At 35.8% G+C, this 26,212-nt stretch overlaps 4 protein-coding genes and 1 long non-coding RNA gene across 8 annotated transcripts; 2 read left to right on the top strand and 3 right to left on the bottom strand.

Moving 5' to 3' along the window:
- Positions 1 to 214: 214 nt before the first annotated feature.
- Positions 215 to 2,087, bottom strand: LOC143178922 (solute carrier family 66 member 2). Of its 3 annotated transcripts, none has more exons than XM_076377863.1 (4): positions 1,359 to 2,087; positions 1,149 to 1,285; positions 821 to 932; positions 215 to 745 (listed from the first exon to the last, which is right to left on the bottom strand). In XM_076377863.1, the coding sequence occupies exons 1-4, from the start codon at positions 1,550 to 1,552 to the stop codon at positions 553 to 555; spliced, it is 636 nt and encodes a 211-aa protein (XP_076233978.1). In that variant the 5' UTR covers positions 1,553 to 2,087; the 3' UTR covers positions 215 to 552. The 3 variants fall into 3 exon arrangements, with proteins under 3 accessions (XP_076233978.1, XP_076233977.1, XP_076233976.1); XM_076377862.1 differs by having other exon boundaries at positions 217 to 745; positions 821 to 1,004; XM_076377861.1 differs by having other exon boundaries at positions 217 to 745; positions 821 to 1,037.
- A 339-nt stretch (positions 2,088 to 2,426) lies between these two features.
- Positions 2,427 to 8,037, top strand: LOC143179741 (BTB/POZ domain-containing protein KCTD3). The gene is made up of 12 exons (XM_076379070.1): positions 2,427 to 2,557; positions 2,672 to 2,881; positions 2,991 to 3,230; positions 3,377 to 3,690; positions 3,762 to 3,917; positions 3,991 to 4,179; positions 4,251 to 4,724; positions 4,803 to 4,919; positions 6,415 to 6,554; positions 6,643 to 6,829; positions 6,904 to 7,182; positions 7,255 to 8,037. The coding sequence occupies exons 3-12, from the start codon at positions 3,169 to 3,171 to the stop codon at positions 7,431 to 7,433; spliced, it is 2,097 nt and encodes a 698-aa protein (XP_076235185.1). The 5' UTR covers positions 2,427 to 2,557; positions 2,672 to 2,881; positions 2,991 to 3,168; the 3' UTR covers positions 7,434 to 8,037.
- A 373-nt stretch (positions 8,038 to 8,410) lies between these two features.
- On the bottom strand, positions 8,411 to 10,699 carry Sras (Ras converting CAAX endopeptidase Sras). The gene is made up of 6 exons (XM_076379071.1): positions 10,461 to 10,699; positions 9,863 to 9,968; positions 9,655 to 9,793; positions 9,316 to 9,552; positions 9,182 to 9,244; positions 8,411 to 9,068 (listed from the first exon to the last, which is right to left on the bottom strand). Exons 1-6 carry the CDS (start codon positions 10,574 to 10,576, stop codon positions 8,854 to 8,856), a joined length of 876 nt encoding a protein of 291 aa, XP_076235186.1. The 5' UTR covers positions 10,577 to 10,699; the 3' UTR covers positions 8,411 to 8,853.
- Positions 10,700 to 10,843: 144 nt separating this feature from the next.
- Fbxo11 (F-box protein 11) lies at positions 10,844 to 25,123 on the top strand. 2 transcript variants are annotated; one of them, XM_076379069.1, is made up of 9 exons: positions 10,844 to 10,985; positions 12,127 to 12,471; positions 12,548 to 13,336; positions 13,428 to 14,280; positions 14,355 to 14,575; positions 14,651 to 14,869; positions 15,012 to 15,219; positions 15,291 to 15,468; positions 21,488 to 25,123. In XM_076379069.1, exons 1-8 carry the CDS (start codon positions 10,889 to 10,891, stop codon positions 15,418 to 15,420), a joined length of 2,862 nt encoding a protein of 953 aa, XP_076235184.1. In that variant the 5' UTR covers positions 10,844 to 10,888; the 3' UTR covers positions 15,421 to 15,468; positions 21,488 to 25,123. The 2 variants fall into 2 exon arrangements, with proteins under 2 accessions (XP_076235184.1, XP_076235183.1); XM_076379068.1 differs by lacking the exon at positions 21,488 to 25,123 and having other exon boundaries at positions 15,291 to 18,176.
- On the bottom strand, positions 20,428 to 20,983 carry LOC143179743 (uncharacterized). Its single transcript, XR_013002001.1, has 2 exons — positions 20,695 to 20,983; positions 20,428 to 20,628 (listed from the first exon to the last, which is right to left on the bottom strand). It is a non-coding gene; the product is annotated as an uncharacterized LOC143179743 (long non-coding RNA).
- Positions 25,124 to 26,212: the final 1,089 nt, after the last annotated feature.

A 26,212-nucleotide genomic window follows, 5' to 3' on the forward strand; every position in this document is an offset into this window, starting at 1 on the left:
ACCAGGTACTAAAAGTAGTAGCCAATCAACGTAGGTGCCGTTTGTGGTATTCCTAAAAGTTCCTATGCTGTTTTCCTATGTTCCTATGTACGAATCAGCTGTGGTAATATCCATTTTCGAAAATACATCAAATAGTTAACTGTATACACATTTTAAAGAAATAAATTCAATAAAGGAAATGATAAAGCATTCTTTCTTGTTAAATAAAGTTCGATTTATTGCGGTCAATAGAATCTATTTAGAACACTTTGTACATATGTATATTATATTGAACATGAGTAAAAAATCCAATTAAAAAAAAAATATTACATTATGTTATAACGTAATATATAATATATATTACATTATATTTGTGTCAATTAAAATTAGGTAATACTTAGTTTGAAAAGTGATTATCTAATTGTATGGAATAGATTGTGCATTTCATATTTCCTGTATAGTTATATCTAAACAGAAATTAAATATTTAATAACACTATAGTTAAATCTCTCAAGTAATAAAAGCTGTACAAAAAATTGTTTGCAGTATAGACATTTTTAAAATATCTGTAGTTTAGTCAGCTCGTACTGGAACTCTTGTATGTACACCTGTACTGTTTTGGTAAATATATACTTGTGCTAGAATTGCAATGTCAATTATAATTTGAAGAGTACCGCAAACTTCAAATTGAATTGGAGCTTCTCTTATAATAAAATAACAGGTTTTAAATGCATCACCTAGTGTCCACATAGCAACCATAATTATGCTGAAATCAAAGTAATATTAGTAACTATCATTGTTCAAATAACTGTACTTCTCTAACAGATAAATAATATCTTACCTCATGCCATTAGTGGATTTATTAGCAAAATTACGAAGGAATTGTGGAATTCCAAGCATAGCTTCTGTTAAAACTGCAAGTAAGCCCACAGTTTCAACAAATAATGGTATATCTACCATCAAATATGTTAGAATCCCCACAAGTGCAGCAAATAACAGCATGAAGTCCAAGTAAGATTGGAAGTCTGTCCATTTCCAAAAAAAATTTGCATCGAAATCTACATAATTTAAGTTTCAAATGGCTTATAATTACAAAAAAAAATGAATTTGAAACAAATCATTGAGGAACATGTAATCCAACAATTTTTAGTTTCACATTACAAACTTACCAGCAAAAACGCGTTCTCTGGTTTTTATTATTTGATTTCTATTTTGCAAAGTAACACACAATTTAATCATAATAAACATAGTAATGATCATAAGTATACTTTGTAATAAAAGAGGAATTTCATAGTGCTTTCCAAACCTGTAAAAAATATGTTTTATTATTTTAATTTACACAACAGTGTATAATTTATTTAAATATTACAGATACAAACCAGAAGAAAATTCGTAAAGTATTGGCTATTAATAGTGTCAGACATACGTAAAGAGAAAATCCTTCTGCATCTTCTCTTTTTTTAATTTCCCTGTATTGCGGTACGTATGGAATAATTCCACCAAAAATTATTGCCCCAGAGGCAATCCAATTTGCTAAGTCTTTAATGGTTACTTGCTCATAGACATTATTCATTTTAATAGAATTTTTTTACCTATATACTATTCCACTATCAACTATTCATCACATATGATGCGATTTTCAGGTTATAGCACCAACGTTTTTAACCATCATATCACAAATGAATCACTTAGATTAAATAAACTGCAGATAGCAATAAGAAAATGATAAATCTCACTGCAACATAGTAGTCAAAAGACAAGATGCTTTGCATCTTCTCATCTTATCTTAATACACAACCTTCGTTGTAATTAAATGCACTCAACAATAAATGCAACACACTTCTACGTGCATATAAACAATCTCTTAACAAAATTGATATATACATCGCAAAATTCAATATTAGTACAATTGGTTTTCTAAAACTCCCAACCTAGCAACTGTTCCAGATCCATAAAATGTATTTATTTAATCATTGATTCGTAATCTCAGGATCTCAAATTTCTATACAAGCTCCACAAGTCATTCTGTAGTTACGTTCAATAATATACACTGTTTATTTATTGCAAAAAAAGTGTTAAAAAAATTGGTCAAAATATGGACGACAAAATGTCTAGCCATCTAGCGGCGACCCTTGAACTGAAGCCCCTCGTTGAAAAGCAAATCACATTTACTGATTTAGTCGCAATTTAAGATTCTAGAGACATTGTAACATAATAGCAAAAGAGGTATTTCAGAGACTTCAATTTAGGCGGGAAAATGACCAAGATACGGCCAAAAACTGTTGGCAAAAATCAGGGTTTGTATCAGGAGAACATGATGGTAAAAAGGTATTCGTGAACATCCAATTTTAGGTGGGAGAACAGACTAATCGACCAAAAATTGTCGGTAAAAATCGGGATTTGTACCAGGAGAACAGGATAGTAAAAGAAGTATTTCTAAGCCTTCAGTTCAAGCTGGAACATGGCCAATGATCGTCCGAAAACTGTTGGTAAAAATCAGGATTTGTATCCAGAGAACATAATAGTGAAGGAGCTATTTCTGAGATTTCAATTTAAGCATGAAATTAACCAAGAGATGGTAAGAAATTACACCCTACAAGCGATACGCATTATTTGTTTAAATATTTGGCAACTTCTGTAATCTATCTAGATTATTTTCAATGATTATTGTTTTTTAACTGTTTTTTAACAGGTTTAACAATGCAGCAAAGGGGCTTCTGTTCTCGATAAGACGGCCCTGATGCTATAGTGTTCCCTCCACCTAGCGGTAGCATCTGTGAACTTTTACTTAGGGGATGTTCTAAATATTTTACTCCCACCCCTTTGTCATTTAAATTGACACTAAATGGTTCATAGGCACCGCCTGAGAATTTTCAAATCAAAGGCATTGCCACTTTATAAAGTAAATACAATTTTTTTCACAATACCTATGCGATATTTCTAATATAGCATTGCATACGCAATTTGTGATAATTCTAGACCGCTAAGCTGTTTCCATAATTTGTTGTTAGTTTAGAAGGAGATAATAAGTCTGATCATCAACATAGTTTATGGTAGAACCGAGATCAACCAGAAAAAACTTAACCTGTGGAGTGAAGTTTGCGATTCTTAAATTGTCGGTGGAATACTGTCAAGATAAGACATGCATTATCAAAGCATACACTGGTGCCTAAACAAATATTTGTAATAATGGCTGTACCTCCTTCCTTTGGTATTGGTGATATCGTACATTTGAATGTCGGTGGCACAAGGTATTGAAGGAAATACATGTTGATTGTTTTGGAACACAAACTATTGCTTGTGATTAGCGCTAAAAATTGTTACGATTTCATATCGTTTAAGTATATTATCTTCGCAAAATTATTTTTTTATTTATATAAAAATATTCTATATTTAGGTTTTCAACATCGAAACAAACACTGACATGGGTCCCAGATTCATTTTTCACAGCTTTGTTAAGCAACAGAATTGCCAGTCACAGAGATGAAATGGGTGCATTGTTTATAGATAGAGATCCAAAATTATTTTCCATTATACTAAATTATCTAAGGACTAAAGACATTGATTTAAAGAATGTGGATCTTCGTACATTGAGGCACGAGGCTGAATATTATGGCATTACCCCATTAGTTAAGCGATTGATGCTATGTGAAGATTTAACCCAATCCTCTTGTGGAGATGTATTATTCTATGGCTATTTACCACCCCCAAGTAAATTGAAAAGTTTCTATTGCATAATATCAAAGTAAATGTAATATTATATTTTGTTTTGTTTTTCGAAGGTATACCATTACAAGAACCCACAAATATCTCATCAAATATGCGAGATGTGTCTGTTCATGGTAAAGTTTCTGGCAATATTACTAACTCTAGAGTGGAAGCTCCATCCACTTCCCAAAATGCAACCCCTACATCTTCTAATAATCAAAATAATAATGGTAACAAACAGATCTATCTAATATAATTTATGCAACAGTTATTGTCAACACAACTAACTTATATTAACTTCAGGTCAACAAACCCATAAAGGTGTACTTGGAACACACGTACGAAATTCTTCACTGGATTATAGAATCCAACAAAGAGGTTTACCACATTCACGTACATCATCTTTAGATTTGAGACATGTTAGGAATAATTCAGCAGATTTAAATAAGCTGTATAAGAATGACATAGGTTTAGTGTTTGGACCTCAGCAAGGTATGTATATGTAAATTAACTCTTCCTTTTCTTTTCATGCAACGTTATTAATAATTTTATTTTTAATACAGTTTCATCATGGGTTGACCCTCTAAGAGTTCAGATCATCAAAGCGCATTATAATTCGATCGTGATCGCTTACGCGCATTTCATAACTTGTTATCGTCTTAAAGACTCCTCAAGTTGGCAGCACGCATTTACTAGTCCTCACATCGAATCGGTGATCGAGAGAGTTGCGATAGCTTCAAAATTTAACGTTGATGACAAAACGGTTGCTATTTCTTATGGGAATCAAGTTAGATTGTGGTGCATTTCAGCTAATGGAGCAACAACTAATATTGGTACATTCAATTTAAATGTTCGCGTGGAATATTTATTTTTTATTGGGAGTCAGTTAGTTGCTTTGTCTCCTACTGACAAAATTGGTGTATGGCATGCTATGACACATCATTGGCAAATACAAAACGTGGTACCTATTTTATCTTTCGACACAGCCGGTTCTTTCCTTATACTGGGATGCAATAACGGATCTATTAATTACATTGGTAATTGAAATGAACTTTCTCAATTGAATTTGAAAGAAAGATCTCTTATTAAATGACTGTATATGATTGCTTTTTTAGATATGGAGAAATTCCCTTTAAGAATGAAGGATAATGATCTACTTGTTACTGAATTATACCGTGATCCAAATTGTGATCCTATTACAGCCATATCTGTGTATTTAACACCAAAAACACGTAAGTTTCTCTGTTCGTTTTTGTCATCACGATATTATTTTAATAACGATTAAACACGACGATCCAAGGTAAATGATTAACTCATGATTCATAACGTTGAGTATTACAGTATCTTTATTGCAGAAACATCTTTTCAAGTGACGTACAAATAAGTGGACTAAAATGTAATTGTTAAATCTGCTTATAATGAGGAATGTAATAACAAACGTCACTTTCATGATGAATATTTGTTTTTGCGTTACTTTCATATATTACTATCCTAGTTCAACGTACAGTATTTTTCTTTATACATCACCTACAGTATTACCTACAATCATGAATCTATCATTTCTTCATTCTGATATAAATGGAATTTCCTGTGATATATTGATGGATAAATAATCAATCTATAGTATTTTTCAGTCATAAAGCCTAACATTGTCTTTGAATATTAATGAAAGTTTATTATTACATTCTTTGCTTCATGATTTCGTACAACTGGATAAATAGCACAAGGCAAGTATGGGTCGATACGACAATGTTCTACAATATTCTCACATTCAAGTCACAGTTCAAAATGACATATGTTTCTCTACATTTTATACTGCATCGAACATGACGCATTAATTTGAATATTAGTATCCATACCCTTCCTCTCCAGATATTTCATTGTTTTGCAGTCAGTGCACAAATTCACATCCATATGTAGTTCTCAACAATACTTTTTAATTCCAATTAGGTTCCTCTCATGAAAATACAAGTACATTTAAAAATACTGCATATTCAGTCATCAAAGATATCAAGGAACTCTACAAAGACACTTGTACCTTTTTTTTAAGATTGCACTAAACATACACAGCCCCACTATCCTTATGCGTCCAGTTGTACTCATGCAAATTGACAATATTTCAGTTTCTTCTTCTGTTTTTATTAATACATAAGTTACATAGTTATTATACGATTTTTTCATCTTGGATTAAATTGGGTTTCATCATTATAAAGCTTTTTGCTTAATTTTTCTGCTGTAACGAATTCCATAACAGCATCTGAGAGGGGAAGGAAAAGGAATAGACAACACATACCTCTGCTTGCATAGTTCTTCTGTGTCTCAAACTGTTCCAGATGCATATGAGCATTATCTTTTTATTATCAATAATTATAATTTCCTTCAATACATTGTAAATATACTCATTTTCACACATCAGCACATTAACATAAGATTCGTTTAAATGTATGTCATATTTCTAGTTAATTGAAAAAACAAGTTGCATATTTTAACTAGTCATCCTTTTTTAATTCTCACAATATAAAGCATGTAATATTGCATTTATGTAGATTACAAATTTCTATATTAAAGTAGACATGCACAACATATTTTTTCAATTTTTACAGTATCTTCAGTATCTGTAATTCCATTATTGTATCATTTATATTTTTCATTACAAAACGTAGTTTACATTAATAATAAATGTCTTAATATGAAATAGTCTAGATTAAAATATCATTTTTTATGCAGCTCTCTGTGGGAATTGGATTGAAATTGCATATGGCACAAAATCTGGCAGTGTGAGAGTCATTGTTCAGCATCCTGAAACTGTAGGTCACGGTCCACAATTGTTCCAAACATTTACAGTGCATCAAAGTAGTGTAACAAAAGTATGTCTGTAAACACGAAATACTATCATTCACGAATGAGTTTACAAATTCTATACATATGTATACATCGATATATTCAAACATATAGGTCACACTGTCAGAAAAATATTTGGTATCAGTTTGTTCTGAATACAATCACGTTAGAAGTTGGGCAGTAAACAGATTTCGTGGAATGATCTCTACTCAACCTGGATCAACGCCCAAAGCTAGTTTTAAAATCGTATCTTTAGAAGCAATCGAACCTTGTATCAGTTACAATGCTGGCAACGATTTCGGTATGTTATAATACAAAGAATTATTGTAATATTATTCCCCCAAAAATCCTCTATCGTGATATTTCACTTCACAGGGCCGTTTGGGGATCAGGATGATGAGCAAGTGTTTGTACAGAAAGTAGTACCTGAAACTGATCAACTGTTTGTGCGTTTAGCATCAAATGGAAAAAGAGTTTGTGTGATCAAATCAGTGGATGGCAGTATTATAAGTTCATTTTATGTCCACCAATGTGGAGGATCTAGTCGTATGGGTTCCAGCCCTAGACGATTTATATTCACTGGGCATTCTAATGGTACTATTCAAATGTGGGATTTAACAACAGCTCTAGAGTCGTCGTTCTCTTCTACTCAAAGTAATATCACACCTCTTCCATTAGAAATATATTTATTGTGAACAATCATAGTCACAAATATTTTGATTATAGATGTTTCTGGGGGACCTACGCCAGAAGAGCTTTGGAAACTGTTAGATCAGTGTGATTTAAGTTATTCTTCAACTCTTTGCATTAGCCCAAGTCCTTCGCTCATATCCTTATACAGTAATGTATTATTTCTCGACCAGTCGCAGAACTCTGAGCAAACTCCTGGACCTAGCCAGACATGAAGATAGTATAATAACTGCATTTACGGAAACTATACAGTTCGATATATTCCTTACATTACAATACGTACTTGCATTTATTTATTTATTTATTTATTACGGGTTATCAACATAAAAGTCTGCAGTTACAGTTCCTAACATAACAATGATTTTTTGTTTGAATAATTTTGTGAAAAGGGAAACAAAAAATGATATAACGTGAAAGTGATATGATTAATGAAATCTAGTAGTACATTATAGTTTAAGAACTGTAACGATAAAGCTGTATAATATAAGGACATTAAAGGCAATTACTTCAATTAGGTCGCCTAAAATTTTACGCTATCTTATTCTCAGATGAAAAATGTAGTATGCTGTGTAAGGTATAATATATAATTATTTGAATTACTTTGAAGCAAGGAGGTTCTTCAGGTTAATAATTGAGATATAAGTAGAAGTTAACATTTTTTTATGTTTATAAATTTTATATTACTGTGTTATAAAGTGAGTGAATCCATCCATGTTGTGAATTTGGTGTTTTAGTATGTCTATAATATAACAATGTATTTTATTAGAAATATTTACAGCTTAGAGCTCTGTAAATATTTAAATGAATATCCCATTTAACGATTCAAGTTTCCTTTCTTTAAAGAAAACATGTTATTATCGCTAAATTGTGATGAAAGAATATAAGAAATGCATAATTTACGAAAAGCATATAATAATAAGATGTAAAAAGGTCTTTTATGATTTAAATGGTAGTATTTCAGTATATAAAATCATACATGTATCTTTCATCGTTTCTGCTAGACATGTACACGTTTATAGTAAATATTGTAATGCCGTTATAACTGTTATCTCTGTGATTTAAATAGATAATACCTGTATGTATTGTAATGTTAACTCTTATGTGAGTACAAATATAAACAAGTTTTTGTATATATAACTAGTTATAATTATATGACTTCATAAAGGATGAATTAATTTCTCCACTACTGATTCAAAATAATGGATTATTTATTGTAACAATGTCATAATTTTGACTTATACATTTTATCAACATTTCTATGGTTTTAAGAAAACACCTCATTTATTATTGGCATTTATGATTACAACTAGATTATGTTCATTTGTATCTGAGGCACTACGGTGATTTCACATTAGTTCTATATTGCGTAGTTAACTCACCTATGACAATTTAATTACACACAAATTTATACAAAAAAGTATCAAAGAACTGTTACGAGTTCTAACCAAGAAAATAAAAAAAAAAAAAATGAAAATAGTAATCAATAGATGAATTAACAAAATATGTGTTAAACGTATCGTCTCAAAATTACCACGCATTATGCTTTATTAGAGAAAGTTAATTGCTTCAAATTGGCATAGGTTTTTTATAAAAATTACAAATTTATTAGTGACATTGTTGCAAATAAATGGCACGTTATATATAATGTTTGTTCCAAAACAGATTGTTATGAAATAACGTTGGATTCGTCAGTGGTGTTAACAAAAAACTCCAAGCTGCTAGTCCAATAACAAACAAAGAGAATAATCCAGCTCTCTTCAAGGGATCCTTAAACGCTATGACTTCAGAAATATCGGGAAATCCCATATGATTACAGAACGAATGGGCCGTAAATGCTGCTGCTAGGTGACCTGTGAAAAGAAACATACTTAAATAAAAGTCCACAAAAGCTAATGTTAAGTCAAGAAGATACGTTTATGCATAATGTTAAGCATAAGCCAAATAAGTAATGAAATTATCGTACCTGTTTTAGCAAATAGAAAAGCTGCATAGGCTCCAAACATTGTCGTATAAACGAACTGAAAACCTAATTAACAAATCCATCATTACTGCAAATTCTTTGGTAAATTTATATTACATCTGAACTGAAATCCTTACAAGATATAAAAAGTGCATGTTTAAGTTCCATGCCTGCTTTTATCATATACATTACATGATGAAAATGAGCTGCCCCAAAAAATAAAGGGCATATAAATATGGCAGTAGTTGGTGTAAAACATTGCAACAGCAATGGTAACATGCATGCTCTAAACGTCCATTCTTCAGACAATGGTGCAACTACTTGATCTCTCCACCACGTTAATGTTCGTATGCTTCCAAGCCAATACATAGGCTCTAAAAATGGAAACATATATTCATAAAATACCATTTCAAACATATTACTTAACTAATAATAAATAAAAATAAATACTAATAATAAATACAATAAGTGCTAACCAGCATATAGACTCCATAGTCCATTGAAACCTTGTACACTTAAAGGACCTAGAAATAGTATCATAGTTAATAATAATGGTATCACAATTGCTTGGATTAAGCCTGGCCACCGTAAGCCCAATAACTCCCAAACTGTTGCCTAAAAATGATAAATTATGCTATATAATTCAATAAGTAGCTGAGTAAGCTTGCACATACATATAATTACCTTCTGAAATACTTTCTCATTCATTCCAAAGTACAACGATGCGGGAGATATCAGAGAAATAATGAAAACGCTAAGAAATCTCTTCTTTATTGTTGTTGGGTGTTCTCTAAAATAAGAAGAACCTTAATTATAAAGACCAGTAAAATGACTTTTTCTAGACATCCATTCAATTAAAATTTCCAACTTAGTGGACGACATCACTAGAAATCCTTCAACTTCACCAAAAGAAAGTAAAGAAAGTAAAGTAAAATTGCCATTACTCCCTCCTGAACAGAACAGCAGCGTACAGCTGGCTCTTAATTGAAACATTCAAACGACGCGCCAAATAGCGGCGAACGCATAACGAGAACCGTTTACCGCCAGAGGCGTTAGTGGCTTCGATTCTTGTCCAAAGAGGCGACGAGCGTGAGTGGGAGAACTCTCGAAAGAGCATTGTTCACGTTCACGGGGCGGCGTGAATACAGTTACACTTTGTTCGTGGTTCCCTGTGGTTGAACGCGGAACAGGGCCGAGAGAGAGTGCGTTACGGTCGCACGAAAATGGACATTTAAAGGCACGATCGACAGGCTCGTCGGTGTCGTCGATCGGCGTTACGTACCTGTTGTACGGGGAACTCCATACGTAAAGGCTTGCGACGTACACCACCGATAGAACGAGACATGATAGAATCGCGGACACGCAGCAGAAATCGGTATTTCGGTCCGCGGTCTCCATAACTCCATACTGATGTTGGTTGCTTGTGTCGCGATCCCGCTGCAGAAGAGGGGATCGACGTGAAGGGGGCAGAAAGGCGAGCGAGGAAAAGGAGAGAGAGAGAAGAATATCGCAGTGGGTAGGGTTGGAGGGTAGTCGGCGAGGAAAGAGGGGAGGAACAGAAATTCATCCGATTGGCGGTCTGGCACCAGTCGGCAGTCCTACCGTCAATGAGAAGATGGCCGCTGGGCTCGGTGGAAGTGTCGCCATTGTTTAGTGTTTAGTTGTTTTACCGTTTCTCGCGTATAATTTCGTCGGGGAAGCACGTTAAAAATGCCAAGCGCTTCGTTCACATCGTCGCGCAACTACGTGCGAAGATCAAGGAGAAAAGGCGCAAACAGGATCCCTCTGCCTTCGAGAACCACCTCGGGTAAGAGCCCCTGCTGCTGCATCCGGACCCTCGGTTCACTGCTCACCTGTCGTGTCTCTCCGCTGCCTCTCTGTTTCTTTCGCCTTCACCTACTTCGATATCGCACCGGTTTAACCCCGTTCCACCGATTCCCGGTGCTCCTCGGCCGTCACACCGTGCCCGACATCCTTCGGCACCTCGGTCGCCTCTCGAGTGTGCCTCCTCGTTTACCATTCCTTCCGGACGTTCCGAGAGAGGAGAGCAGGACAGAGAGACACACATCGTCGAGCCTCTGTTACGTACGCTGCCCACACACGTCTCCTCCCGCACGATTTTCACGCATCACGGGATGGCCGAAAAACCGCGGTGCCCTAGCCCCGACTCGGATGACATTTCCCCGAGGCCGAAGAGCAGCCCTTCCTTTCTCGGGGGCATCGATCACCCTTCGCGATGCCCAATTTTTACCGTGGAATGTCGGCTCAAAGTCTACTCTCCTCACCCCACCTCCCCCACTTATATTTTTTTTCTCATTCCGATTTATTAGACGTCCAGCTGTGGGCGAAACGGATCGCGACGAACGGAAGTACAGGACTCGGGGAAACGGTCGGGCTTCGGGAGCGGAGTGTCTTTCTGGCTTTTTCGAGATACGGAATTTTGCATTGAATCGTCAGTGTAACCGTTCCACTTTCCCGAATCGTTTCGCGTGCGTTTGGGAATGAGATTAATGGTGTTTGACTGTTAGTTTGAAGTTGGGATTATGATTCTGCTGTCTTGGAATATAGCCTGATAATTAGCTATGCGTACATGCCAAAGATGTGATCTAGGTTTTGCGTCAGGATCTTTCTCAAGTTATTTGTTTTTTATTCTTTTTATATATCGAGATGTCAACTTTTAAGTACAGTGGACGGAAGAGTTCTGTTGCTGTTGAAGTTGGAGTAAGATAGCATGTGTTTTTTAAAGGAAACAATTTTCTTTACCTATTCATGGTGAACTATCCTTCCCTGATGAGAAGAGTGTTTATAAATTTCATTTTTAAGGGTCGGGACTTTCTTGGTTAGCTAAGACTTGTCAAACGCTACCTGTGAATCATTTGCATTATTTACTTGTCACAATTAAGATGCACTTTCGAAGGGAGTAGATGTAATTAATGTGTTTTTTCCAGCCGAGCCATGCGACTTGCCATGTTCAGCATCGAATCAGATACCTCCTGGTGGTGGAGTTGGCGGTGGAGTAGGAGGAGTAGGAGGAGGTGGAGGTGGGGGTGGAAGCGGTGGAAGAGGATCATCTCCTAGTGTATCTGGTGTTGCAGCACCGTCACCCTCCCCATCGCATTCACATTCTTCGCCATATGATTTAAGGCGAAAAAGTCCACCTCATCCGGATCCTGCTCCTGGCACCAGCTCTGCTCTACCCCCATCAGGTGGCAGTAGTATTGGAGCCACTCTTGGTTCTTCCTCCCTACCAGCGAGAAAACGACCTAGGCGGACATGTTCATTATCCACAGACGGTATATTCGTTTATAATTATTTTTCTATACAGTACTTTAGCAAAGAAGGATTTTATCTGTTTTCGTTACTTTACAGGTACAAACACAAATACAGCAGCGCATTACCTTCAGTACGAGTTACCAGATGAAGTGCTGCTCACCATATTTAATTACCTAATGGAACAAGATCTGTGCAGAGTATCACAGGTTTGCAAACGCTTTCAAGCAATCGCGAACGACACTGAATTATGGAAGTCCCTCTACCAGCAAGTTTACGAGTACGACCTACCACTATTTAATCCTGCACCTTGTAAATTCGAATTCGTCTCCCCAGACGAATCAGACTATCCAAATCCGTGGAAAGAAAGCTTTAGACAATTATACAGAGGAGTACACGTTAGGCCAGGATTCCAGGATTTGAAGTTTAAGGGAAGGAATTTGCCATACTTTAATACAGTTCAGGGAGCATTAGACTATGTAGATGAATATAGAAGCAATAGCGGTTCCTCGTCAAACAATAGCACAAGCACAACTGGCCAAGGGAACTGTTGCGGAAGCAATTCCCAGTCGACAGAAGAAGCACCCCAATATTTAATTTTCTTACATGCTGGAATATATAGAGGCGAATTTCTCGTAATCGATAGCGACATTGCACTGATCGGTGCAGCACCAGGAAACGTCGCGGAGTCTGTTATATTAGAACGAGAAAGTGAATCTACAGTCATGTTCGTTGAAGGAGCGAAGCGAGCCTACGCTGGCCATCTCACGTTAAAATTCACCCCAGACGTTACTAGTACAGTGCCCCATCATAAACATTATTGTTTAGAAGTCGGCGAGAACTGCAGTCCTACAGTCGATCACTGCATCATTAGAAGTTCAAGTGTTGGTAAGCAATCGCTGTATATGTCACAAGCTCGTGTGCAATGATCTTTGAATTTTAGTTCATTAGAGTTATCGTTGATCTTTCAACTTTCTAGTTGGAGCAGCTGTTTGCGTGTCGGGCTCGGGAGCCAATCCACTGGTGAAGAATTGTGACATATCGGATTGCGAAAACGTTGGACTTTATGTCACAGACTATGCGCAGGGAACCTACGAGGACAATGAAATCTCGAGGAACGCGTTAGCTGGAATCTGGGTGAAGAACCACGCGAATCCTATAATGCGAAGGAATCACATTCACCATGGAAGGGACGTCGGAATATTCACGTTCGATAACGGTTTCGGCTTCTTCGAGGCGAACGATATTCACAACAATCGAATAGCAGGTTTCGAAGTAAAAGCTGGTGCTAATCCATCGGTTGTGCATTGTGAAATACACCATGGTCAGACTGGCGGAATTTACGTCCACGAAAATGGTTTAGGGCAATTTATCGATAACAAAATTCACTCGAATAACTTCGCTGGCGTGTGGATCACCTCTAACTCAAACCCTACCATTCGGAGGAACGAAATCTACAATGGTCACCAAGGAGGTGTTTACATATTTGGTGAAGGCAGGGGATTAATAGAGCATAACAATATTTACGGTAATGCGTTAGCTGGAATACAAATCAGAACAAATTCAGATCCCATCGTGAGACACAATAAGATACATCATGGTCAGCATGGTGGTATTTATGTGCACGAAAAGGGGCAAGGTTTGATCGAGGAGAACGAAGTCTATGCGAACACTTTAGCAGGTGTTTGGATAACAACGGGATCGACACCGGTATTAAGAAGGAATCGTATACACAGCGGTAAACAAGTTGGTGTTTATTTTTATGACAATGGACACGGGAAACTAGAGGATAATGATATTTTCAATCATTTGTATTCAGGAGTACAAATAAGGTAATATACTCTTACATAGCCAATCAATTTCTCATTTTCTATTTTATTGTTAACACTGTATTTCGCGATGTTAGGACTGGAAGTAATCCAGTGATACGAGGAAATAAAATATGGGGTGGACAGAACGGTGGCGTTCTTGTGTATAATAGCGGATTAGGTTTACTCGAACAAAACGAGATTTTTGATAATGCGATGGCAGGAGTTTGGATTAAAACTGATAGTAATCCTACATTAAAAAGAAACAAAATATTCGATGGGCGAGACGGTGGCATTTGTATATTCAATGGCGGCAAGGGTGAGTGTTATTTTATTACTAATTACGATAAAGTCTTAACCACTTGATTTATTCCTTTCTTCCTTTTTGGTGCAGGTGTTCTCGAAGAAAACGATATATTTCGTAACGCGCAAGCAGGAGTGCTTATATCTACGCAATCTCATCCAGTCCTTAGGAGAAATCGAATTTTCGATGGATTGGCGGCTGGTGTTGAGATAACAAACAACGCGACTGCCACATTAGAGTTTAATCAAATTTTCAATAATAGATTTGGTGGTCTGTGTTTAGCAAGCGGAGTTCAACCGACAACTAGAGGTCAATATCTTTCTATTGCATTTAGAATAACACACGAAGTATATCTCCAACATTTCAGACTTTCGAATTTTAGTGACTGTCGTTTCACGTGGACAGAGAAACATTATTCTACCTCAAGTAATAATTATTCTTGCTCTTTCAGGCAATAAAATATTTAACAATCAAGATGCCGTGGAAAAAGCAGTCGGCAACGGGCAATGTTTATACAAAATTTCGTCATACACCTCCTTCCCTATGCACGATTTCTATCGTTGTCAGACATGCAATACCACGGATCGTAATGCAATTTGTGTTAATTGTATAAAAACTTGTCACGCGGGACACGATGTGGAATTTATCAGACACGATAGGTGAGCATTATCGATCATTTCTGGCCAAAACGAGACCTGCTTGTTTGTAAACGATTGATTTTTTTTTACAGATTCTTCTGTGACTGTGGTGCTGGAACATTAAGTAATCAGTGTCAGCTTCAAGGTGAACCTACGCAAGACACAGACACGTTGTATGATAGTGCAGCACCGATGGAGTCGCATACACTTATGGTCAACTAGGAACTAACCTAAACTAAATAAAACAATCAAACCGCATTGAAAGAACCTGTAAGTCCAACATATTGCAAACAAGGAGTAATTTGTTGCCGAGTTCTTTATTATAGTACTTGTTCCTTCGCGCCCCCGTTGCGATTGTTATCTCTGTTTTTCTTTTAACTATCGTTATTGTTAGTGTATTTCAATTGACGACAATTTTCATCGTCATTATTACCATTATTATTATTATCGTTATTATCATCCGACCATCCGTCTCATTCTCATCGTCATCGTTATCGCTGTGGTCGAAATTATTATGATCATTTAGTAAATGAAAGTTACTTCAATACGTATCGTGTCGTCATTATCATTACCATTCTCGTTGTCGTCGTCGTCGTCGTCGTCATCCCCAGAAGGATAATATACATTGTGTTAAGAAATTAGTACTCGATATCGACCTGTACTTGAGGATACAAACAGATATTCGTTATTGACGTTTATGTTTGCTCGGAAAGTATCACGAATCGATAATCGAAGATCTAGGTTTATCTAGCGTAGCATAAGTTTTTTATCGGGATGGAAGGAAAATTTTGTTAAATCTCTTCGTTGAGAAAACGGTTTTGCAAGGTCAAGACACACATTACTCTCCGTGGTTATATAATAAAGAACTCTGCAACGAAAAGAAAAAAGAAAAGAGAATGTCAATGAACAAACAACATGAATCAAGTGACAAATGGATTTCTTATATAAATGAACCTAATAATTAGATAAACGTCGAATTAATTTAAAACGTGTAATAAAACAAAGTACGCGATAATCGTTAATTAATGGGAAACACGTAAAAAGAGATTAAAGAGAAGGACAAAAATGAAAGCAAGTGCAGTGAACCTGTGTGAGGACATGGATGCTAAGGAACACATGTGTATACGCCGGTAAAGAAGACACGTGATGATTGTGACGATTGTTACAAAGAAAGCAACTATCTTTAAACGAAGCAAAAACGATAGTCGTGCAATGCAGACAGCATTGATAACAGAAAAATTAACACAATAAAGAGAACATTTCTAAGCTCATGGTAAAAACAGTGTCGCGAATGTAAATTGTGTATATCGTATTAAATAAACGCGTAATGGACAGTAAGATTAAATGAATTAACTGCTTATTTAGTCGAACAAAAACGTCGACCGTACATGTGAGATACGTTACAAAGGTTTGCACTCACAATTAAATAAAACTTAAAACTAGCCAGTGTATTAAAAAAGAACAGTAAGACGATGGAAGAAGTGCATATTGTGTATTCATACTGATGCGGAGTTGCGTAGGAACTGGGACAATTATGCATCAAGACAAATCGGAAAGACAATTAGGAAGAATCATGGCGATCAAACGGCAGAGCAAGTGCGACTTCAATAATAAACATGTTGAATCTGCGGTACAAATTTTTTTTGAATGGAGGGAGTAAACAAAAAGTCTATGAAACGAAGATCCATAACGACATGCTGGAACAAATGTCTAAAAAATGTGATATGTAAAATTCACAACTGGAAATAATCAAAATGGAACAGAAACTCTTTCCTTCTTTTTTTTCTTCTTTTTGTTTCATGTAAGTGTACTTCGTAATACACAAGTATACAGTTCTTCGATTCTACTGTCCACATTGTGAATAGTGATGGCCCTAAGTTTTACTTCAGGGGGAAGTGCATAATAAGACAAAGTAAAAAAAATATTTAAAAGTAAATTTATCAAGAATTTACGTGATTACGTATGTTGGTGTATACCAGTGAAAAAAAAAACAAAAGAAAAAATGAAAGAAAAAAAGTTTACAAAAAAAGAGGAAGATGAGAAATGATATATACTGTCCAAGGAACAGTTTTTAAAAGAAAAAAGTAATCTCGAATTTTTAAAATAATCTGATTTTTTTAATAATTACGTTAGCGGTAAAGTCTAATCATATTAATTATACAATTGTATATTCTCTTCAAGGGCAGTTCGCTCTTATTATAAAGAAAAAAAGCGCCTATTAGCGATAATTTTAGACACAGCCCACATCCACATACAGAAACGATGAATATAAGAAAATAAGTGCATAAAATATCGAAATCGTTACGGGTAAAATTTTGTTTGCACGACAAAATTTTACAAAATTTATGGATGAAAAATCTCTCTCTCACGTATTCATTATTGTATGTAGTACTTTTTTGTATATCGTTTGGTAGAATGGGTAATGGTACCGTGAGAATTGCCTTTGAACTTACTGACCTAAGGTCTTTAGAGTATTATACACTGCAGTGTCATATTATACATAGTATAACTATATATAATGTCTAAACACGTATGTGCACTGAGAATTAAAAGATGTACGTATGTCAAAGGCATTTTTCATACGTGCACATGTTTAGAACATGAGAAAACAATTTTATGTTCTCGAGTGATACTCTTTATGCTCTGTTGTTTTTTCTTTTGTTAAAAGAACCACTTTGTCACTCTTATCCTTCTTTTTTTCTGACTTGAAACTTGGAGCAGAGGAACTACAGAAAAATGTCCATGTAAAGAAGAAAAAAAGAAACGAAACAGTAACTTAAGAGTTATCGAGCGAAAAATCAGGAACTTTCTCGTGCGCTCTCTATATGTTGTATAATTGTAATTAGTAAAATTGATTTGTCGATCGTTTTTTTCTCTTTTTTTTGATACTGCCTCGAGTATTATTTACGAGCTGTTAAATATGTTTATTGTATTAACGGAAAAATGGAATTATAAGATAGACAACTGCGAACTTTTTATGCCCTTGTTTTTCTTTCTTAGAAAGATAGAAAAAAGAAAGTATTTTAATGCCAAGACTCATGATTGTATTATGTTTGAAGCTAAAGGAGGAAGCGAAGGTTTTTCTGTGATTTCCACCTCTTACAGTTTCAAAGCATGTTGAGTAATTCGTATAATGTAACATTGTTTTGCGCAGCAGCCGCGCGATCATCTTTTTTTACAGTCTCGTATAATATTTTCCGATGGCTTCCATTCCGTCTATAGTTAATGAATTGTCGAAGGGAAAAAGAAGCTAAGTATAGTGTTCGCTAAAGAGGACACGAACGATAAACGGAGCCTCTGCACAAACTTCTGCTTGGTGAACCATATCGGCGATTGGCTGCGGCACGATTCTAATGTTTCTGTTTCTAGTTGTTGGATGTATTAGATTGTAAGGTTTAATCAGCAATAGAAGTCTGTTGTGTTTTTTAAATTTGTTTATTCCCGTGTAATATCAGCCAACACTCTGTATATACAGAGTGTCCCAACAGAAACAGAACACCAACAATTACTCCCCTTAATCTATTGAGGCTCAAAATTGTGTAAAGGCAACGTTATTGAAAAATGCGAATGTATACACCTTGTACATTATTTTGGCGAGATAAAGAAACACTTTATAGTAATGATCACTATAGCCCATTGAAGGAAAAAGGTCCACAAAAAAGAGTCTGCGACTCACAGAAAACTGGTGTACTCTGCTGTTATTGATACTCTGTTTTTTCTGTTTTCAAAATATTGTAGAATCTAGATCAAAACAGAGAAATAGTAACGAAAAAAAATATTAACATGACAGTAACAAGAAGTAACAACATTCGCTAAAAAAAAAAAAAAAATGTTATGAAGGAAGTGTTGCATTTATGCAACTTTGAGTCTCAACAGATTAATTGCGATGATGCAACAGTCTCAAATATAATTAAAATAATTTCGAAGGACTACCATTGGAGGAAATAGAATTTCCACCTCACATTAATGATCAAGATTGAAAAAAAAAACTACTGAACCAGTTCCTCGGGATTAAGCAAATTACGTTTAAAACATTTGTTTAAGTAACAAGTAACAAGTTTCTCGTGGGACACTCTGTACCTGAACACTTCATTCCCAGAAGAAAAGTACCGTTTCGATATTCAAAGACATCGAAACTTCTAAATGGAAAAAAGGGAAAAACGTTCGTGTGCACGAGCGTTGGACGAATCATCCACTGTTGACGATCGTTGCATAAGACAATTCTCTTTCCTTTCATTTCTTTTTTTCGGCTTTAAACGAAGAAGAATAGTATAAGATCATGTGAAACACCTTCCGAGTAATCACCTCCGCAATTGCACCATGAGATGTATTGAAGTTGTCGCGTCCTGCAGAATAGGAGACACATTGATGTGTTCTTCTCGTTTGAATCGCGTTTTCGCGTACATTGTCCGGTGTATTCGCATCTATACACATACACACACACACACACACACACACACACACACATATATATATATATATATATATTTTTCGAATTATTGTGAGTGTAAAGTGTTTCGTTAAGTCTTACTTTTAATCAATCGCATTTTATTTATCTCTTGCTCTTTCGATCTTCTTTCATTTCGCGTCATTTTCTAATTCAAAACACATTTTCTCTCTCGTGTCATTCTCTCCACTTCATTCCATTATTGCGTATACCGTGTCCACCGAAAGAGAAGAAAACGAAGAAACGCGTTTCACATTAATAATACTTCACGTCGAAGCAGATACTTGCCATTATTACGTTAGTTGCCATAGTTCTCTCGGTTTTGTTTTTGCGGCAAAGTCTAGATTATATATATATATAGAGATTTTTTTTAAATATTAAACGTGCAAACGAAGAAGACACATATAGGTGAAGAAAGAAGGAAACAAAGAACCGCAAAAACTAATACCACCAACGTATTCTGTAAATATTAATTTGCTCTTTATATATATATATAATTATATATATAAATATATATATATATATACAACTCATTGATTATATCATTATTAAAAAAAAAAAAATATATATTATTACAAATTGTAATTTTTATTTATCTTTTTTTTTGTATCCTTATTATTGCTGGCGCCTGGTGATCTTTTGTGTTGTTATTTTTTTTAGTTATTATTGACTGTACTTGTGCAAATGCTGTTGGATTTAATGTAATGCGGATGGAAGTACATTTTTTACTATGCTGAACATTTTGATATACATGATGTAGATAAAAGAGAAGTACTGTGGAACCTTGGATAAAACAAGTTTAATAATTACTGCAAAATAATTAATCAATTAATAACTTTAGTCTGGAATCCATTAGTGGAGAATTGTGGTCCATTAATATTTCCATCTATGTCTCTTTATGCAACTTTCGACGCAGGATTTTCCTCCAATTTTTTGTTCAAGTTTCAAATTGTTCGAGCATCGAGGTTCCACTGTATAAGCTTCTGGAATCAGTGGAAGTCATTGCACGACCAAATACGATTGTATCCGAAGAAAAGAACGATACCCACTTTTTCAACTCGCAAACTCCATAAAACAAATTAACGCCAGAGTTATCAGTTCCTGAACATAGTTACGTTACACGTTTCTTGGTCTTTTCAGCGACTTCTATCGACCACCGAAGTTCGTAGCCATAAATTATTTACACTCCATATAGCCACTTGCAGTAATCTTAATGGGCGTTAAATAGGAATTGAATAATTTAGTGATCTTCCCCAGAATCTCGAACTTCTCCCAACGAAGTTGTAGATATATCGTTTCTCTTTCAATTTCGTTGCTCTCGTGTCGGAGTACCTACAAGAAAAGGCAGATAAATGAATCTTTAAATCAATTACATCCAACACGACAGCAAACATACATTATCTACTTAAACCACACCTAAGAATATCGAATTTCATTTCAATGACCTTGTTTCCTGCAAGCGGAAGTCAAGGGAAAGGACTTGAATTTCTGATCGTTAAAAGTTAATGACGAAATGCCTTGCAGGCACACGATCGTATGCTCATTCACGGTTAAGACTATGCTAATTGTAAGGCGAACTAATAGCCCTTTTGAGAATAGCCTCCTTTTCGTAACGCGAAGATTACATGCCATGGCCTTAAGATCTACCCCCGAAAACTGGGGGTGAATCGTCTCGAGCAGCTCAAATAACCGTACCTCCCAGGATTTTCAATGAAATCGGCACAGTTTCAGTAAAAATATGTTGGTCGTATCAAGCTTCCATTGGGTGCAATGATGTTCCACCTTCAATTTCATTCTCCATTCGATGATATCGATTATATCGGTTTACGATACTATTTTTAGGGGGAAAAAGAGTTCAGAGTTTGCAGAATATAAACGACATGGCCAGATCTGAGCTTATGAAGAAATGAAAGCGTGTATAAGTTCGTATAGTTGTGCAAGTTTATCGAGATCCGACTGCACTATTGCGCGAGGTAAATGTATCGAAAGAAATTGCCTTAATTTATTTACCATTCGATGAATTCGTCATGATATTTCAATCGATACAAGTGTTTTATTAATCAAGGCATCCTAGAGTTGGTAATAGGGACAGGTAAACTGTCGAACGGATTTATTATTAACGAAGAACGAGTACTGCTTACGGAATGTTAGAGACACATTGCACCCGATAAAAGATGAAGAGGATGAAACCGAGGGAAATTGAGTTGCAATCTTCGCAAGATGCAGACATAAACGCAGCCTTATTATTGTATTTTCATACGATGCAACACTCACGCTCTATCCAACGATAAACTTTCGTCGTTTTTTATCTCTCTGTCTATATAATTGTTTGGATTTCAAGTAATCGCGAATCGATGCATTCAGTGCTTCCGAACGAAAGGATTCCTGGAGCGTTCGTTGTTTATTGACAAACGATAGTGTCTTACACTACTTGATACTGATACGGCGGGACTCGTGAAGCGGACAAGAAATGAATTAAACGAAAAAGTGGAAACAGAGATCGTAAACGAAACATCTCTCACGAGAATGTCAATGGTGAACTGTACAATAAGCTACTTGTAAATAATTATCTTACTTAAGCGTAATCCGAAGGGTAAGAATTTCTGTTCCCTCGAGAAAACAGATACTTTTTCTAAGTAGAGAGCGTTTCGAACGATGATTTTTCCTAGCCAAGTAAGCTACGATTTCCACGCTTTACATTATACAGAAGAACGAACTGAGACGAGGGACGAACGCACGTCGAGAACGCAAGAAAAAAGTACAAGGGACGAGTAATTGCGATTTTTCTATGAGAAATAAATCTGACTAATTTTTTTCACGTGATTCGTGTCACTAGCCTGTAAGAAAAGCGTCGTCGCAATAATTTAAGGACAAGGGACAAGCCGATTGACCGTGTCCAGCAAAGGACGAGCGTCGATCGAGATCGATCTTAATCCGATCAATCCGCGTGGTGCCAACGCGTTTAGCACAGAAATAATCACACGGCACACGGTTCAAATGTCCTACGAACGAGTGTGCTCCCTTATTTTTCGCTTTCCTTCTACGAACGGAGCGATAAAAATGGTAGAAAATCGACACTGCTCGTCGCCCGTTCGTGGAACGCGAAAAAAGGATCGCAGAGGAATTGAGAGGTACTTATTTCCGGTGCACAAATATTACGCGAAAGGATGGCCTATAGAGAGAGGGGGATCGTTTTTAGGAGAAATCGACGCGAGCTGTATAGACTGTAACCGGCCAAATCTAGGACCGATCTGAGATGCTAAGAAACATAAAGAGAAGAAGGCGCACGCACGACAATTTTCAAATATTACATTTCGCACCTGCACCAACAGTTTCTGCGTTATGCATAATGTTCACGCGGCGACGACAACTGTATTATTGACATGTATAATAGTCTTTAGTACGTAAGTTGATATTAAGGAACTGATTCGATGCTGACACGATCGAATGATTCGCGCATGACGAGGTAGCTGAGTTTATTTTTGTGGAGGAATTTCGAGGGCCTGTAATACAATCAAGAGAAAGAGAATTAATTCTAATTCTGGCGCACAGGAAGTCGATTCTTCCGACATTTGCGGGCTGCAAGGACCGAATAAAAGTTCAGAGCGATATTTATAACTTTAAATTGCGATTTATTCAGGGTTTTCGACAGCAGGTGGTTCGAGATTTTGAGGGCTGATTTTACGTATTAAAATAGGGCGAAAATGAAGAATAACAAAATTGCGTTGGAGGCTTTGTTTCAGAGTTATTAATTGTTGAGAAAATGTCTAAAATTTACATGAGATGTGTCTGACGCAAGCAGTTATTCTACTACTGATTTATATTACCCAGATCAGGCACAGTGAAGTAAGTAGAAGTTTCGAGTCAGACACAGACTGAAATCAGTAGAAAAGATCCAGAGTCAGACACAGCGCAGACAGTAGAATGAGTTCCGAGTTAGATTTAGGCGCTTCCTCAACAACTCGAAAGGGAAGCCTATAACACAATTTTATCTATCTTCATTTTTATCTTACTTTAACATGTAAAATCATTTCTTAAAATTTTTGACATCTTTTGTCGAATAGTATACTATATGTTTCTTTGCCGCAAGACTGGTTGACTACATTTCAGTTTGAACATTAAGCAAACATTATTCTAAATAAAAAGCTTCGGTGATCTTGCGAAAGACTGAAATTCCTAGACGCAGTGCGTCAAGAATCGAAAATTTTCATGAGGATTTAGTCATAGCGAGAGGTCTCTTGGCCGAAATGTCTGATCCAAAACAGTATTGTTCTACTAGTAGCGATAAGCATTCTCTGACTTGAAAATTTTCGAACCCTCCAGGAATACGAGGCTTGGAATTATTACTCAAAAGCAGAGGTTCTTGACTGTTTCAGAGAATTTTGGATCACGAAAGATTTCAAAATCTCAAGATTATTTAGTAACTACAAAATTTCTTGAGGTCTGTAAGAACTTCTATTTTCGAGTAATAGTCAAGGTTTAAACGGAATACTTAAACTTAATACTAATTCATAAGTTAAAACGAGTTCAAAAGTAAACTGGCTGCTTCGCCTTGCGTACGCCTGTATCATACCGGAACGCACGAATTACCATGTGTCATATAAATATATAAATATAAATACAAATATAAGTATAAATATATAAATATAAATATATAAATATAAATGCAAAAATCTATATATATATAAATATATATATAGATTAAGTATCTTACACGTGTAAGCAGTATCCAAGGAATCCGAACTAGTTGCACCAAGTGCCATAGTCCATATAGGTCACAGTACGTTTAAAAGCGCGAGAAACGAAATTGAAAAACGATCGTCGTGGTGGTTTAATCGCGTTCTTGTCACTTTTATTCTGGAGACGAACGCGAGACGAGAGAGAAACAACAGCGATTAACTGGAAAGAAACAAAACAAAAGAGGGAGAGAGAAATTATGTAGCTTGTGTGACCCGAGAGACTTCCGGTGGGCCGATATCGGCGGTCATTGAAGAATGTTTTAGAATTTACAGACACCAACATGACAATATATTGCGAAATTAATTTCCAAAACCCTGTCGCTCGGTTGAACCGTACCCAGAACACACCAACCCTCCACGAAATAAAAATAGATCTACAAAACCTTCGAACGCAACCGCTGACTCTGTACATTTCGCCCAGGTTTATTTTTCGACGCGTTAGTATGCGATTAGACGTGATCCCGGCTCGCAAAATTCGTGCATTCTTGACAGTGAGGAGGAGAGAGAAAGGGAGAGATTGAGAGGGAGCGCGTGAGAGAGGGAGAGAAAGGGTGAACAGTGTAAGAGACGCATGGCCAGGACGGTGCGAACGGTGGTGCGTGACCTTTGCGAGACATTATCAATTACCTTAAACGAAATCTGAAAAATACGAAAAAAAAAAACAATTACAACTGTAGTAACGTCACAATTGTATGTTGTAAACATTACTATTTCAAATATACTGTCATTATTAACAGAAGAGAGTTTATAATTTCAACGAACGACCCCATTATATCTTTCTCATCGGTTTATAATTAGTCTACCGCAAATATAGAATTGACTTGATTAAATTTTTTTGATAAGAACATTCTGCGTATGCCTTTAGTTCTTCCAGGGCTTTCAATGTTTCATATAGCAATTATCGTGCATCAGAAACTACTACAATCAATACTGGATATTTTAACGATATCATCCGTAACGATCTGCGTTGAAAAAGTTGCATTCATATTTATTATACAGCATCCAAAGACTCCAACTTTACATTCGCATCTAAAACACACCGTGCATTAAGTCGCGTACCATTATTCTTTGAATAACGAATTTTTATCGTGTTCATGCAGGTATATATGAGACATCTACTGCGTTTAAATGCGTCGGGTTAAAAAGAGAGGGTTTTCACCCCCTGGCGCAAGATAGTTTAATAGTTCGCATCTCGCGACCCCTAACAGTGAATAGCGCGAGCAAGTAGTGGGAAAAAGAGTATACAGAGCGTCCTAAGAATAACTACCCAAAGTTTAACAGGTTTGATTGTTTGAAGAAGATCCTATCATACTTCATAGAAAAATTAGAATCGCAGTTTTTCAAAGGTGCTTAAAAAGTACATACACTTTTTTTATGTTAGGGTAACATTTCATTGCTACATTAATAAGATACAAATTTAATCAAGAGTAGGAGAAGCTTCCACGACCCAAGTAGGATAACTGGCCCAATTACTGTACCTACCCCTATCACAGGACAACGAATACATTTTTTAAAAATAAAAGAAGGAGCATGCAATAATTAAATTACTATAATTTTTAAAATAAAATTTAGGTCTTTTTAGAAATCTAACTCAAAAGCATTTTGAGTTAGACTTTTGTTTAAAATATGAAAAATATTTGTTTTACTTAATGTTTTCCCAATTTCTTCCCAAGAAAGAAACTCAATACACGTAGAAAAACGGCTCGGTAATCAATTCTTCAGAAACCCCAATACAAGCTAACTTAATAAAAGGCTTGAAATGATTAAAAAATTCTCAAGTTGTCCCTAAAATGTTCGCACAACATGCCAGTTACCCCATTTATTCCTT

This window comes from Calliopsis andreniformis, chromosome 5 (genome assembly GCF_051401765.1).
Source record: "Calliopsis andreniformis isolate RMS-2024a chromosome 5, iyCalAndr_principal, whole genome shotgun sequence".
NCBI classification, from domain to species: Eukaryota; Metazoa; Arthropoda; class Insecta; order Hymenoptera; family Andrenidae; genus Calliopsis; species Calliopsis andreniformis.